The 14,167-nt window shown below is 49.4% G+C and overlaps 7 protein-coding genes across 7 annotated transcripts; 2 read left to right on the top strand and 5 right to left on the bottom strand.

Annotated features, from left to right (window-relative positions):
- Positions 1 to 231: 231 nt before the first annotated feature.
- On the bottom strand, positions 232 to 1,242 carry YALI1_E16359g (uncharacterized protein; the record flags this gene model as incomplete). Its single annotated transcript, XM_503900.2, has 1 exon — positions 232 to 1,242. One exon carries the CDS (start codon positions 1,240 to 1,242, stop codon positions 232 to 234), a length of 1,011 nt encoding a protein of 336 aa, XP_503900.2.
- Positions 1,243 to 4,644: 3,402 nt separating this feature from the next.
- On the top strand, positions 4,645 to 5,640 carry YALI1_E16325g (uncharacterized protein; the record flags this gene model as incomplete). Its single annotated transcript, XM_503898.2, has 1 exon — positions 4,645 to 5,640. The coding sequence occupies one exon, from the start codon at positions 4,645 to 4,647 to the stop codon at positions 5,638 to 5,640; it is 996 nt and encodes a 331-aa protein (XP_503898.1).
- A 273-nt stretch (positions 5,641 to 5,913) lies between these two features.
- On the bottom strand, positions 5,914 to 6,606 carry YALI1_E16305g (uncharacterized protein; the record flags this gene model as incomplete). The annotated part of the gene is made up of 1 exon (XM_503897.2): positions 5,914 to 6,606. The coding sequence occupies one exon, from the start codon at positions 6,604 to 6,606 to the stop codon at positions 5,914 to 5,916; it is 693 nt and encodes a 230-aa protein (XP_503897.2).
- Positions 6,607 to 7,127: 521 nt separating this feature from the next.
- YALI1_E16300g (uncharacterized protein) lies at positions 7,128 to 7,775 on the top strand (the record flags this gene model as incomplete). Its single annotated transcript, XM_503896.3, has 1 exon — positions 7,128 to 7,775. The coding sequence occupies one exon, from the start codon at positions 7,128 to 7,130 to the stop codon at positions 7,773 to 7,775; it is 648 nt and encodes a 215-aa protein (XP_503896.2).
- Positions 7,776 to 8,418: 643 nt separating this feature from the next.
- YALI1_E16255g (uncharacterized protein) lies at positions 8,419 to 11,589 on the bottom strand (the record flags this gene model as incomplete). Its single annotated transcript, XM_503895.3, has 1 exon — positions 8,419 to 11,589. The coding sequence occupies one exon, from the start codon at positions 11,587 to 11,589 to the stop codon at positions 8,419 to 8,421; it is 3,171 nt and encodes a 1,056-aa protein (XP_503895.2).
- Positions 11,590 to 11,752: 163 nt separating this feature from the next.
- On the bottom strand, positions 11,753 to 12,174 carry YALI1_E16249g (uncharacterized protein; the record flags this gene model as incomplete). The annotated part of the gene is made up of 2 exons (XM_068282992.1): positions 11,753 to 11,984; positions 12,029 to 12,174. 2 exons carry the CDS (start codon positions 12,172 to 12,174, stop codon positions 11,753 to 11,755), a joined length of 378 nt encoding a protein of 125 aa, XP_068139093.1.
- A 1,436-nt stretch (positions 12,175 to 13,610) lies between these two features.
- Positions 13,611 to 14,126, bottom strand: YALI1_E16230g (uncharacterized protein; the record flags this gene model as incomplete). The annotated part of the gene is made up of 1 exon (XM_068282991.1): positions 13,611 to 14,126. The coding sequence occupies one exon, from the start codon at positions 14,124 to 14,126 to the stop codon at positions 13,611 to 13,613; it is 516 nt and encodes a 171-aa protein (XP_068139092.1).
- Positions 14,127 to 14,167: the final 41 nt, after the last annotated feature.

Here is a 14,167-nt window from a genome sequence, read left to right as displayed (position 1 = left end):
GGCAAAGATGCTACACAAGGCTGTGTCAGGATCTGGATGATAGCGTAGCTTCAGTGTGCTAGTATCGTAGATATCACGGAACGCAGCTTACATCACCATATGCAGACATTGGCTTATCAGGCATTCTATTCGCTCAAGATTCTTTTTCATACAAACATAAATCGTTATTCATTCACTTCTACCGTTCATCATTCATGATCTAGTCATGCATCACTTCAATGACTCTTGTTCCTAAGCCTTGACCTTCTCGGTGAGCTCGGGGACAGCGTCAAAGAGATCGGCAACAAGACCAACGTCCGCAACCTCAAAAATGGGGGCGTCGGCGTCCTTGTTGATGGCGGCAATGACCTTGGAGTCCTTCATTCCAGCAAGATGCTGGATGGCGCCGGAAATACCGACGGCAATGTAAAGCTCGGGAGCAACAACCTTTCCGGTCTGGCCAACCTGGAGAGAGTTGTCAGCAAAACCAGAGTCAACGGCGGCTCGAGAAGCACCAACAGCAGCTCCAAGGGCGTCAGCAAGAGGGAACATGATCTTGTCAAAGTTCTCCTTGTTCTTGAGACCTCGGCCACCAGACACAACCTTCTTGGCACCTCCAAGATCGGGTCGCTCAGACTTGGTGAGCTCCTCGGACAGCCACTCGGACTGGGGCTCCGAAGCGGGGTCCTTGGCGTCAGAGACACTGGCAGAGCCGCCCTCGAGCTCGGCAGCGGGGAAGGCGGAGGCTCGCACGGTCAGCAACTTGATGGGGTCCTTGGACTTGACGGTCTCAATGGCGTTGCCAGCGTAGATGGGTCGCACAAAGGTGTCCTCGGACTCAATCTTGGTGATGTCGGAGATCTGGGTGGCGTCGAGCAGAGCGGAGACTCGGGGGAGCACGTTCTTGCCAAAGGCGGAGGACGGGGCCACGACGTGGGTGAAGCCACCCTCCTTGGTGGCAGCAGCGACCAGATCGGCGTAGTTCTCGGGCAGACCGTGGTCGTAGGCGGGGGATGAGGCGGTGAGCACGGCGGCAATTCCCTTGATCTTGGCAACCTGAGCGGCCACGTCGGCAGCCTTGGAGCCGGCCACCAGAGCGGTCACGTCGCCTCCCAGCTCCTTGGCGGCAGTCAGGGCGTTGAGGGTAGATCCGGCAATGGTGCCATTGCTCTGCTCAATGAGAGCCAGTGTGCTGAGAGACTGTCGGGCGGAGACAAAGCCCCGGGCAATGTGGGTTCGAACCTGGTTTCGCAGAGCAAACATTGTGTGTGTGATGGGGATGGGGAGAAGGAAGTGTGTATGTGGTGGTACAACGGGAATGTATGAGGTGGTGGGACCTTGAGCTTTTTAGAGTAAACTAAAGTTTCTCCACATTGCTCCAGGCCAGTCGGGACAAAGTCGGGGAGGTGGATGGCTGGGGTTAGGGCACGAGATGGGAAACAACGACCGGGATGACTCGGTTATTGGAGGAGAGCAGCCCGGAACAACGTGTTTTTCGGAGATACGGTATATTTTTGACGACATGAATCGAATCAGCCAAGTAGAATACTTCGATTTATGCTGCCACCACATCTCTCCCCTATCTCTGAATGTCTGGAAAACACACCTCTCTTAACCCGGGGCAAACTCGGCCGAGGCACAGTTCGGCGCATAAAACTCCCTGAATGGTGCAGAAAACGCACTCTCCAACTCTGTCACTTCCGATGACTCAGCGACATGCGACTGTGGGCAGCCTGTGCGGTCGGGCTTGTAGCTATTTGTTGGGGAGTCTGTTATAACTAGATACAGGTACCGGCAGTTGTTGTGGTGATGTAGAGGGGAAGACTATGTCCTCATACAATAGCTCAGTCTATAAACATCGTGTTACTCAACCTAGTCCTGGACATGAAAGGGGAGATGAGTGTAGATGTGGGCCAGAGGAATGACGGTGAGGTCTTGGTGTGGTTTCGTGATTTGGATCTTTTCTGTTTTTGCCATGTTTGGATCTGTTTTCGCTGTTTATCTTGATTTTCGCTGTTGCCAAAAACGAGATTCCACCATGTACTCATACATACTGTACATACAAGAGAACATCCCAGCCCCAATCGATGCAATCAAAGTGATATCATCTGGGTAATTTCAGTATCCATGACACAATGAATGAGAGACACAGTGAGGACAGACGATCAAACACAGCAGACGGAAACATTCAAACGAGGGACACGAACAACAGTAGCCGACTGCTGGTGGCTCGTCACCGAGGAAGAACACAGCATCTGCGACTTCTTATCAGTCCAGATCTGCGGTTTCCGCCCGGAATCCTGCTCCAAACAACCTTCTCTTTTTCTCGGGCATCTGGCAACTCATTGGACCACTCGGACTAGGTCAAACGAAACCATGCCGTTATAAAGGTGTATGTGCACTCGGCTCTCGGTGGATACTCCAGAATGTGTATTCTGAAGTACATTCTGATTGGAGTGTTGACTAAACAGTCGTCAAGATCTTATCTTTGACCGGATGGGGGCGATTTTCCAGGCACCATTCGGCCCACACTCAACTGGATGGATTCGGGTGTTGTTGTAGGCAGCGTGCACATATTGTTGGATTTATCTTTTTCTGTTAGCGGGTTGCATTGGTGAACACGAGGAGCCGGTGAGCTGAGACACTTGTCATCCATACAATGGGAATCGGTTGACATTGTATTTCGGGCACGGCAGTGATTTTCGAACACCTGAAATGGACCCACATGAGGGCGGTGACTTCAAAGGTATGTATCAAGAGCATTATCAGTCAAACGTCGATACTTTTTACCCTGTTCAGTGTCTGTTGACGTAGTGTATGGTTGATTCCACGTCCTTCGCCTATATTGTTCCAATTTACCAAAAGCGTGGGGACCGGCACAAATCCCGCGGGGTCTGCCGCAAAGAGCCCAAAAGTACTTGTATCTGATGCAAAGAAGTAGTAACTAGGACAAATACCCCGAATAGAAACGTTGGTGGATTTCTGATACTCTGTTCAGGTCTTTTCTTCACCGAAAACTGTTTTGACTTATACAGCTGAGACATGAGGATTGGGGGTGCTGTTGACAGGGCCAAACGGGGCGATTCCGAAGGCGAAAAAGCAACTGTTCGAATCCTTAATGAATTTCATGCCAAAACCAATTTTCCCACTTGCAATATCTCCAATATTGGTCCAGGTAGACCCTGTCATCGATCTCACTCGTGGTGCATATGTTCCTGCAGATTTGAGAATAGCCGACAGCCGAAGGTGTAATCGTGTATATAGAGTTTGTTCAAGTACTGTAGTTTCAGTACAGTGCTGGAATGGTATCTCACAGGGAACGGCATTCCAGAGGGAATGGCATTGTCATGGAACGGAGTCGGAGACTTTAGTCTAAGACAATGAAGTGTTTCTACACTCTCTGAAGATGAAGACTTTTCGGCTCCAGTTAGTTGCCCTACACGATAGTTGCATCTCCACTCAGACCGTTGGATAAACAGACAGTGTGTTTTGGTGTTTTTTTCAAAAGTGGAATTGTAATCTGGTGGGCGGATCAGATGGAAGAGTCTGACGGAGGCAAGTCCCATGGACTTATCATCAGATTGAGAGGGTTTCTGGGCGGCAGGGTAGGTCGTTGAGGTACGTATTAAAACGATATGATGGTAATCAGTGCTTCATAGGTGGAAACATACTGTAGAGTATGTACTGTACTTGTTCGTACTTCTACAGTACCTACAAGTACAAGTACAAGCTAACGATTGCGACCTCGGTATACTCTAGAAACAACCAATGCTACACAAGTAATCGACTTCTACTCCACATTGTAGGTTTGAGCCTACATGGTACATACTTGTATGTACATACCATTGAGCCCACTCCTACTTGTAGCAAGTCATTTTTGCCGATTTTCGATGATTTTTAGCCATTGTTAGTCTTTGTTAGCCCATTGTTAGCCCATTGTTAGCCAATATGTGCTGATCCGTGTCTACAAACGCACACTTGGTGTGAACTGTTCCTGACTAATACTTGCACAAGCACGCATGTACGGTACATAGTGGTACGAGAGTACTCCTCGAACGTATATCGTACATACTGTACACACTGTTTACCAAGTGCAATCAACGTTGCTCGTCTTTTACTTGTGGTTAATGTTCTGTTTTTTTTAACAGTAGCAACTGTAGTACCTTGCACTCGAACATTCACCACTACAATAGCTACCATCTCCCCTTGTCATTATATCTTGAGCTGCAAGCACTAGCACTTGTATCGTACACTACAAATATACCAACTCAACCACCACAAAGAATCAGAGTGGCTTAGTAATATAACCACCTGCTACATGCACATATCTCCAAGGAGCCCCAAAATGCCTCTTCCGTTGCTGTCGTACACATTCCACATACATGCCCTGCCTGCCCCAGTGAGCCCCAAAATAGCCTGCTCAAGGTTCACTGGGCCCCAAAAGTTCGGGTTCAGGTGACGTGAATGTGCATACCAGCTGCATACTTTTCTAAACAGACATCGCACCCCGTGCTCAGTCACAGCTAGCAACGTACGATACTTCTGGAGGACCCGTGCGACATAGCGGCAAGTGGGGCTCACGGGATTGAACTGACACACTCGTCTTTCACACAGCCTCCGGACTCACAAGACGGCATTTGAAACGGATCAGAAACACGTCCAAACATGGTCTCACACGAAAAGCTCGAAAAGGGCATGCTCAAGCAGATGGAGCTCCAACAGGTGTTTTTGCCCGCGGAAATCTCCGAGTTCGAGACGCCTCCCACGCCCACCCAGCTCGCCAAACAGGTGGGTCTGGGCTTTCCTATGGTAATCAAGAAGATTGATTTGCCGTGTTTTGGCAAATGGAACGCAGCCTACCTCAAGGAGAAACTGGGCGAGAACCTGGTAGTGAGTATCGCGGAAACCCCGCTGGGAAACGCGGATTCGCCTCTCAACACAACTGACGGATCTGTGTTTGTCAAGCCCCACACGGCAGAAATGCCCTTTGGGGAGTTTGTCGATTCGCTGCAGGGATCAAACAGCTTTGACAGCCACAAGCCGGTGCGATACCTGCAGAACCAGGATGGATGCATGGCCACAGCCTACAAAATTTTGATGGAAGACTTGGTGGACAACTTTGAATGGGCAGACGAGGTTCTAGGAGTGCCTGAATTGGTCAACTTGTGGGTTGGGGACACGCGAACCACCTCGAGACTGCATTGCGACTCATTTGAGAACCTGTATATACAAGTGCGAGGAATCAAGAAGTTCTACTTGATCCCTCCTACCGAGGTGTACTGTCTGGATGAGCAGTTCCTGACTTCAGCTACATATGTACCTGATGGTCAAGGGGGGTACAATGTTGTGAACGATGAGAATATGCCCAAGACGCTTTTCCCTACCGTTAACCCGGCCGATGAGAAGACCCACAACCCCATCTACAGAAAGTATTGCCGACCGTTTGTGGTGGAGTTGCATGAGGGAGAAGTTCTATACATTCCTTCGCTGTGGTATCATCAGGTGCAGATTGTGGAGACCCCCGAAGACGACGCCAATGTGAGTGTCAACTATTGGTATCCCGCCAACTGCGCTATGCCTCAGTACATGAAGCATGACTATCTGAGATACACATCGCTCATGTTGAGAGGATACCAGGATGAGAACTACGAGAGTGATTAGCCCCGAGTCTAGAGAGACAGGCAAAGGAAGGAGACTAGCATTATAATTCCATACATTAATAAGAGAGTAATTCCAGATCATGTGTGTCAACAAGATCAGTAAATGTCGGAACAAGTACCTCGGACAGGAGAAGTTTCACTCACACATCCTAGCATGATTACATCACCGTACAATGTCTAATCAGCTGATGTTAGAGGGACATAGCACTCCTGAGGGCGGTGAAGAGCTCTTTATAAACGTTGGATTGCGCATCCTTTGGTAGTATCAAGTAGATTAACACTCTCCACCACAATCAGCCCAAGCAGGGCTCTCATCAATACTGTCCACAACCACCTCTGGCTTCACACTCTTCTCCAAGAGGTGCTTTCCGTTGGGTCCGTCATTCATATCGAATCTTTCCAGTCCCTGGTCGAGATTGTCTGCTAGACCGGCTCCCACGTGTCTCTTTCCCACTCTTTGCCTCGCCTTGTCGAAATCAATGTCGATTCTCCACCGCTCGTCAACGAACTGGTTGATCTTGCTCCAGGGCTCGTAGTTGAGTTGAAGATAGAGCCCCTCGACAATGAGAATCTTGTTTTCCGAATGGACCACGAAGCCGGGACCTGGGTCCTTTTTCGCATGGTCGAAAGATGGCACCTCAACGCCGGGCTTCTCAGTATGCAAATCGGCAATAAGATCTACCAAGGCCTGGGCGTTGAACGTGAATGGCGCTCCCCGTCTTCGGTGAGCCTCGGCAGGATCATCCATTGCATCCAGCTCCTTTCGAGTGTAATGAAACCCGTCCATGGGTACGACTATACTGAGATCGGGCTTGTGTGTGATGGTGTTGATTTTGTCGGCGATTTTTTGGGCTGAGGTGGTTTTGCCCGAGCCGGGGATTCCTACGAGCGTGATGATCACCCGACGCTGTTTGTGTTCGTACAGGTCTAGAGCCCGTTTCGCCAGCCGGTCGTAGATTGCTTCCATGGTGTTGTCAGATGCTAAAGATAGAGTGAGAGTGCAGGAGCCTGCAGCTGTTATCGTGTGGGTCTGGACGGGGGTATTATGTAAGCGGTAGTGTGGGTAGGAGGCAGAGGTGAAAAAGCAAGAAAACTCCTGGATTGTTTCCCTTCGTCAGAGTTGGTTTTTCTCCCTCGAAGCCCAACTTTTGACATTCTTGTACAAATACTTTTACTTCGTAACAATATATAGCCGTTTACTGATGTGTATAAAACGACCATATCAACAAAATACAAGTACAAGAACAAGTACGTAAGAACTCATTGGTCCACATATCTGATTGTCGGACCTGACTCCAAAGCTTCACATCTACTTGCCGACCTCTTGAGTACGCGTACAACTACAGCTACTCTGCTGGATCAACATTCTGATCAGACTACTGGATCAATGGTATCGGGGAACTTAAATTAACAGTGCACCAACATGCGTCAAAGAACATGACCACTTTTTCCTACGCACTACTGTACCACCCTTGACACACAACAGCCATGGACACCTATATCACCGACAGGGGCATGGTGCACGGCGCGCTGTCGATTCATGGAATAAACCCGGCTCTACTGATTGAAAAGATCATCAGAGAACGCATCTTTGAAACACTGTACTGGAAAGAGCTGTGTTTCAACCTCAATGCCGCCACTCTGTGTGATCGAGCAGCAACATTGACGGCCATTGGAGGTCAGTATGCGAATCAAAAACCGACGCCGTTTTTGTGTCTGGTCTTCAAACTGCTCCAGATCCAGCCCAGCCACGACATTATCATGGAGTACTTGAACCAGAAGGAGTTCAAGTACCTGAGAGCGGTGGCAGCCTTCTATATTCGGCTGGCATACCCCCCCGTGAAAATATACACTCTTTTGGAACCACTTTTAGGAGACTACCGGAAACTGCGGTTCAGAAACATGGGTGGCGTGACTCTGACGTACATGGATCAGTTCATTGATGATCTGTTACACGAGGAGCGAGTGTGTGATATTGCATTGCCTCGACTGCCTAAACGACTGACCCTCGAAGATGCTGAGCAGTTGGAGCCCAGAGAACCTCTTATTGACGTTAGTGAGAGCGAAAGCGAGGAGAGTGAGGGGGAGAGTCAAGATGAGGAAAGTGAAGAGGAAGGGGAAGAAGATGATGAGTAGCATAACTTGTAATAATATTTATTTATTGTATAATGAATGATGAGGTAGTGGGATACTCCCCAACAGGTGTTTCTCTTGCCCACTCTTCCCATGAGAAACCTTCGCATCATATAGCTGCAATTATCAGGGAGAGCGTGAAAGAATAACCAGTATGAAACACACCTTGTACGAGTGATGATTACACAGATGATTGGTACCGCTACTCGTACTTGTAGATATAAATGGAACTAGATCAATATGCGTATTAAATTGATATCAAAATGTACTCGAATCACCGACGACTCCTTTTGGTCGTGTAGAGCTCATACTGCTTCATATGGACTTGGTCCACAGAAGAGTCACCAATAGAGATCAAGTTTTTGTGAAACGACTGAAAGTTGTTGACGAGTATGTATATCGTGTTCAAAATGTTTGATTCATTCACCTTTTTCAAATACATATATCATCACTATTGTTCAGTGAATTCGGCTCCAAAGTTTTGGCCTTCCAAAAAATGAATAGAAAAACCGATCTTCAAGACACACCGATCACGATACAAGTACTACAGTGCAAGTACAATAATACAAGAGAGACTACAGGCCGCGAGTGGTAATTACAAATATCAATTTTTCTTCGCATAATCTATTGGCTACTAATTTTGATTTTAGAAGTCGTCATCGGAAGAGACGTAAGCATCACCCTGCTCCTTCTTTCGCTTCATTCGCTCCTTCTTCTTCTTTCGGAGCTCGGCAGCGGAAAGCTTGGCCTTCTTCTTCTCGGACACAATCTTGTTGCCCATGGCGTCGAACTTCTCCTCCTCGTCACCCTCCTTCTTTCCAAGTCGGGGACCAGATCCCTGACCAGAGACCCAGTTGTGGCCGGAAGGAGTCATGACACCATCCATAACGGCCCAGACCTCCTCGGTAAGATCCTTGGTGAACTCAGCGGAATGGGTAATGATGACAACACCACCCTCGAATCGCTTGATAGCTCGAGACAGAGCTCCAAGAGAGTCTCGATCCAGATAGTTGGTAGGCTCATCAAGGACGATAAGATGGGGTCGCTGCCAGGTACAGGCGGCAAGCACAAGCTTGACCTTCTGACCACCAGACAGACCTCGGATTCGAGAGTGAGAGACAAGCTCGGGCTCGAGACCAAGGAGGGCGCAGTGGGCCTCAATCTCCTTCTTGGTAAGAGGTCGGAACTGTCCGGAAGCAAGGGCCTCCTTCATATCAACCTCAGCAACCAGCTTGGAGTGGGACTCCATGAGCTCGGATCGGGGGATCCAGGCGTTGTCGACGGAACCCATGGGGATCCACTTCTCGGACTTCATGCCAAGGTTCTCACCGAGCAGGAAAGAACACTCGTACTCGTAAGAGTTCTTGAACTTTCGTCGGGCGTGAACACCAGCAACTCGTCGGGGGGTGCCCTCGATCTTGTAGATCTTGTTCATGGCAGCCTCATCGGAGTCGGTGATCTGTCGGTTGGCTCGGTCCATGGTCTCTCGATCCTCACCGGTCTGGAATCGCCACTGGATGTACTCAGAGGGGGTGGAGTCAAGATGGGAGTCAATATGGGCAAAGGCGTGCTGCTTGATGTAAGCAATTCGACAGTTCTCGTGGGCGTAAACCTCACCGGAGGTGGGGAGCAGCTCACCGGTCAGGACGTTGATAAGAGTGGACTTACCAGCACCGTTGGGACCGATAACGGCAATTCGAGAAGACAGAGAGCACTGGAAAGAGACGTTTCGGATCTGGGGCTTGGTGGTACCGGGGTACTGGAAGGTCATGTTCTGGACCTTGACAATAGCCTTCTGCTTGGTCTTGACACCCTCGAGGAAACCGGGCTCGGGGAAAGAGAAGTTAATCTCGGAGGCTCCAAGCTCGTAGTAAGACTTGGCGGAAGGAACCTTCTTGACAAACTCGGACAGGTTACCCTTGTACTTTCGGAGCTTGAATCGCTCGTAGTGAATGATGTACTCACAGACGTTATCGAGGAAACCAGAGTCGTGGGAGACGATGATGGAGGTGATACCACAGGTGTTAAGGTAGTTGACCAGCCAAGCAACGTTGACGGTATCCAGATGGTTGGTAGGCTCATCAAGCAGCAGGATATCGGCCTTTCGGAGGACGGCAGTGGCAAGAGCCAGCTTCATCTTCCATCCACCAGACAGAGAGGTGATGGGCATTCGGGTCATCTCGTCAGTGAACAGGAAGTCAAGCAGCTGCTTTCGGACCTCCTCCTCAGTACCGATGGACTCACCGGCGGTCTTTCGGACGTAGTCGACAACGTTGGTGTCGGCGTGGGTACCGTCAATGTCGTGGTCGACGAAGACAGTTCGACACTCCTCCTGGGTGGGGAAACCCTCGACCTGACCGTTGGCAATGGCTCGCATCAGGGTGGACTTACCAGCACCGTTAGGACCACAGAGACCGTATCGTCGGCCTCGCTTGAGTCGCAGCTGGGTTCGGTTCAGCAGAATCTTAGCACCGTAAGCCAGAGAGAACTCACAGTTACACAGATCCTCGCCCTCGTCGTCCTCCTCCTCAAAGTTGGTGGCACCGGGGATGTTGGCGATGGCCTGCTTTCGGAGAGACTCAATGACGGTTCGAGCATCCTTCTCGGGGAGAATGGTAACCATGAAGGCAACCAGAGACTCGGCCCAGTCGGCCTCGTGGGTGAGACGCTCGTCAATGAGGTCACCTGAGATGGAGGCAATGAACTGCATCATGAGGCCGAACTTCTTGGTGTCGACCTTGAAGGGCTCGAGCAGCTTCTCGAGGATGGCAAGGTTGACCTTGGTGTCACCGGCGGTGGAAACCTCGGGGATCTTGTCGTCAACAATCTCACCAACTCGCTTCAGGGTGTTGAGAGCTCGCAGAGTAACGTCTCGAGCCTCGGGGTCGGCAATGTTGGCGTAGTTAGTCTTGAGAGCGGGGTAAAGGGTCTCAAGGAAGGGAGCAACAACCTGGGGGTCGTCGACCAGCTTACACATGTTATCGACAATGACGGCGGCCTTTCGCTTGATGGCGGTGTCTCGCTCAGCAAGACCTCGGGACAGCAGAGGAGCCATGATGGAGAGGGTGGCGGTGGTGACCTCGGACACAAAGGTGGTGGCACCGAGAATGTGCACAGTCTCGGGGACCTCGGTGGGCTTGGAGATACAGGCAATCAGGGCGGGGATGAACTTGATGATATCCTTGTTGTCAATGGTGTCGGTGGACTTGGTGATGGTGGCGGTGGCCTGCTCCTTGACCTCCTTCTTGGTGTCCCACATGGCCTCGGAGAGGACGGGGATGAGCTCGGGCATTCGCAGGGCAACCTGGTCTCGGGCAACGGTGACCAGGATGGAAATGCACTCGAGAGCAGCAACCTTCTCGGGCCACTTGTTGGTGTTAACAAGAGACTCGATGATCAGGGGCAGAATGAACTTGACGGATCGAGGAGTGATGCACTGAGCAATATCCTTGGCGGTCTTGGCGGCGGCGTCCTGGATCTGCTTGTCCTTGTCACCGGCCTTGGCGAGCACATCAGTGATGGCCTCAACAAGGTAGGGCTCCACGTTGGGGGCAACGGAGGAGGAGGTGGCAAGAGAGTTGAGCAGCTGCAGAGCGTTGAGAACGGCAGCCTGGTCCTTCTTCTGGTTCAGCTTGGCCTTGGTGGCAGCCAGCAGCTGGTTAGGAACATCGTGCTCAATCACGTCGCCCTGGTTAACAAAGGTGGCAACGTTGTTGGCAGCCTCAAGTCGAGACTCCAGAGAGTCGCTGACAGAGAGCTTCTCAAAGAGCTCAGAGAGCGTCTTGTGCGTAATGGCGGCTTCCTTCTGAGCACTCATGGTCACAAGTGATGATGATGAAAGAGAAGAGAAGAATCGGAAACCGTGACGTACAAGATGATAGTTAAAAACTTTTGGTTGCGGTTAGGGTTTCATCCCAATGGGGAAATTTTGGTGGAAAAAATTTTTCACAGACAAAGAGAATCATCGTGCATGTGCTAGGTTAGGGTTTGGGCGCGCATCCTCTCTTGTTGTGTCCCATGTAGTACATTTTATTGGAGGGATGGACTGGGGTGCCAAAGGTGTAAATATGAAGCGTTAGCAATTGGGGCAATGCTTTATATAGAGCCTGGAGGGTGGCAGGTGACGCTCCAATTTCTTGCAACCGTTTTCCGACTTTTTCGACGATTTCACCGACCTTGTTTGCTCTGCTCAATGGCCCTGTTTTATGCCTGCTGTTCGCCACTGGGAGAAGGGCTACGGGGTCTGATGTCAGCACCCACCTGAGATAAGAAGAGGTGGATTGATCTGGAATGGTCTGGAAGGAACCGAATGGCGAAGAGGGGCTTGATTTGAGGGCAACCAAGTTGTTTGGTTGTTGGCGTGTATCTCGCTGATACTATCGGCGTTCTCGGGCATCACCATCTCTTCTTGTCTACTCACTCATACCATCTCTCCTCGGCTAACACGAGGGGGAGGGGTGCATTAGTGGGTGTGTGTAGTGTTGGAACCCGTTCTATAGGCCGGCATTGAGAGCAACGGGATGGACCATGGCCTAGGACGCGGGCTCAATCCCCCTTTTCCAGCCACTTAGGACTTACCCAATATCTCCCACGCAGCTCCATAGAGGACATTGGCCGTGTGTGGTTGGATCTCTGCATAGTTTTCCTGTAGTATCCAGAGTTGCTGAACCCAAGTATACGGCTGATTGTGGGACAGGGTCAAAGGGTGATGTTCAGTTTTGGGGGTGGCAAAAAAGCTGCCGGACAACGCTTCGAGACCCCAGCCCGAGCTCCATGTGCACTCTCTCTGGAGTGCTAACACGGCCCTCGGACACCCCTTATCTACACCATATCCCTCAGCTATCTCTTCTTTCACCTGTGTTAGACTCGCCAGTCATGCGCGGTTGCCATAAAATTTGATCTGAGCTCCAACCCAAAACGCTCTGTACAACTTGGTGAAAAAGAGTCGAAGGCTGGGTTGCCGGTGGCGGTGGTTTTAGACGACCAAAAAGCCGAGACCAGGGTCAATTATCTCCCCTGGAGACAACCATCTGGCGCCATCTTGGTATGGTGTCCCCCTCTCTTGGTGTCCCCCTCCCCTAACACAACCGTTGTACAACCAATTTACCCACAAATCCAAACTCACATTAACCTCACACATAAGGTTGACCGATGTTAATTTGCAGAGAAAAAAAAAAGACCTTTGTGACGTGGCACACGACCCACTCCAATCGGTGTAACGGCAACGTGCAATTTATCACCTCCACCAGCACAAGAGGAGAGGGTCTGATGAGGGGTATTTTGCGCAACGGTGGCGACTCGCACGCATTCCCCGAAACGCCCACAAACATCTCTCCGACCGCTAGCACCCACGTCTACAGCATATACATGTCAAATGCAACGTGGCGTGTGAGCTTGAGTCGAGCACAGTTGTGGTACTGCCATTAACGTGTCGCTGGAGCTTTCGTACTGTATCGCATCGTACAGTAGGTAGTGCTTTGGCTGTAACGGTCAGGTGTCCTGCGACGTCATACTGGCGTGTATTTATACCTCTTTGTCCACATGGGGTAGGCGCACCACGTTCGGATTGTCACGCTACGACCGGTACTTAACCCGAGAGCGATGATAAATAAGAGGATAAAGAGAAAAAAAAGGGAAAAAAAGGGAAAAAAAGCAACCTTGTGGGAACGGGGTATAGGAGACTGCGAAACGTCAAAAAAATGTAATGGCCGCCAAACGAGCCACATGGAACCTATGGACGGGGCATGTTTGGCAGAGAGTGATGGTCCGTTTTTTCTGGTCGAAGTAGTTACTAATTAGTACAGTACTTGCAATCTAGCTACACTTGGAGCATACCAATTACAACGTAGTCAACATCAGTCTAGGGTCGATCTGTGGACTCATCATGAGTCCTTCAGGAGATATCTTTTGAGGAGGTTGAGCGTTGGTCAAATAATGTGTCAACCAGAATTGAAAAATACGAATAAAATACGAATAAAATACAAATAAAATACAAATAAAATACGAATAAAATACGAATAAAATACGAATAAAATACGAATAAAAATACGAATAAAATACAAATAAATATAAGTAAAAAATACAAATAGAATAACAAATAAAATACAAATAAAATACATAAAATACAAATAAAATACAATAAAATACGCATAAATAAGAATAAAAAAACCAAATAAAATAAGAATTAAAAAAATAAAATACGAATAAAATACGAATAAAGTACGCATAAAATAATAATAAAAAACAAACAATGGCTTCTCCGCAGTATACTCGGCAGAACTGCCCTGTCCACAACTCCGCAACAGATGGAGACAGTTGGAGTGATGCATCTTTTCCTAGTCTCAGTATGGACATTTTTCATATATCACAGTATGTAGCTACATCTCACAATCAGA

This window comes from Yarrowia lipolytica, chromosome 1E (assembly GCF_001761485.1).
Source record: "Yarrowia lipolytica chromosome 1E, complete sequence".
NCBI classification, from domain to species: domain Eukaryota; kingdom Fungi; phylum Ascomycota; class Dipodascomycetes; order Dipodascales; genus Yarrowia; species Yarrowia lipolytica.
Note: the sequence above shows the minus strand (reverse complement) of the source record. Positions and strands in the feature narration are given on the sequence as shown.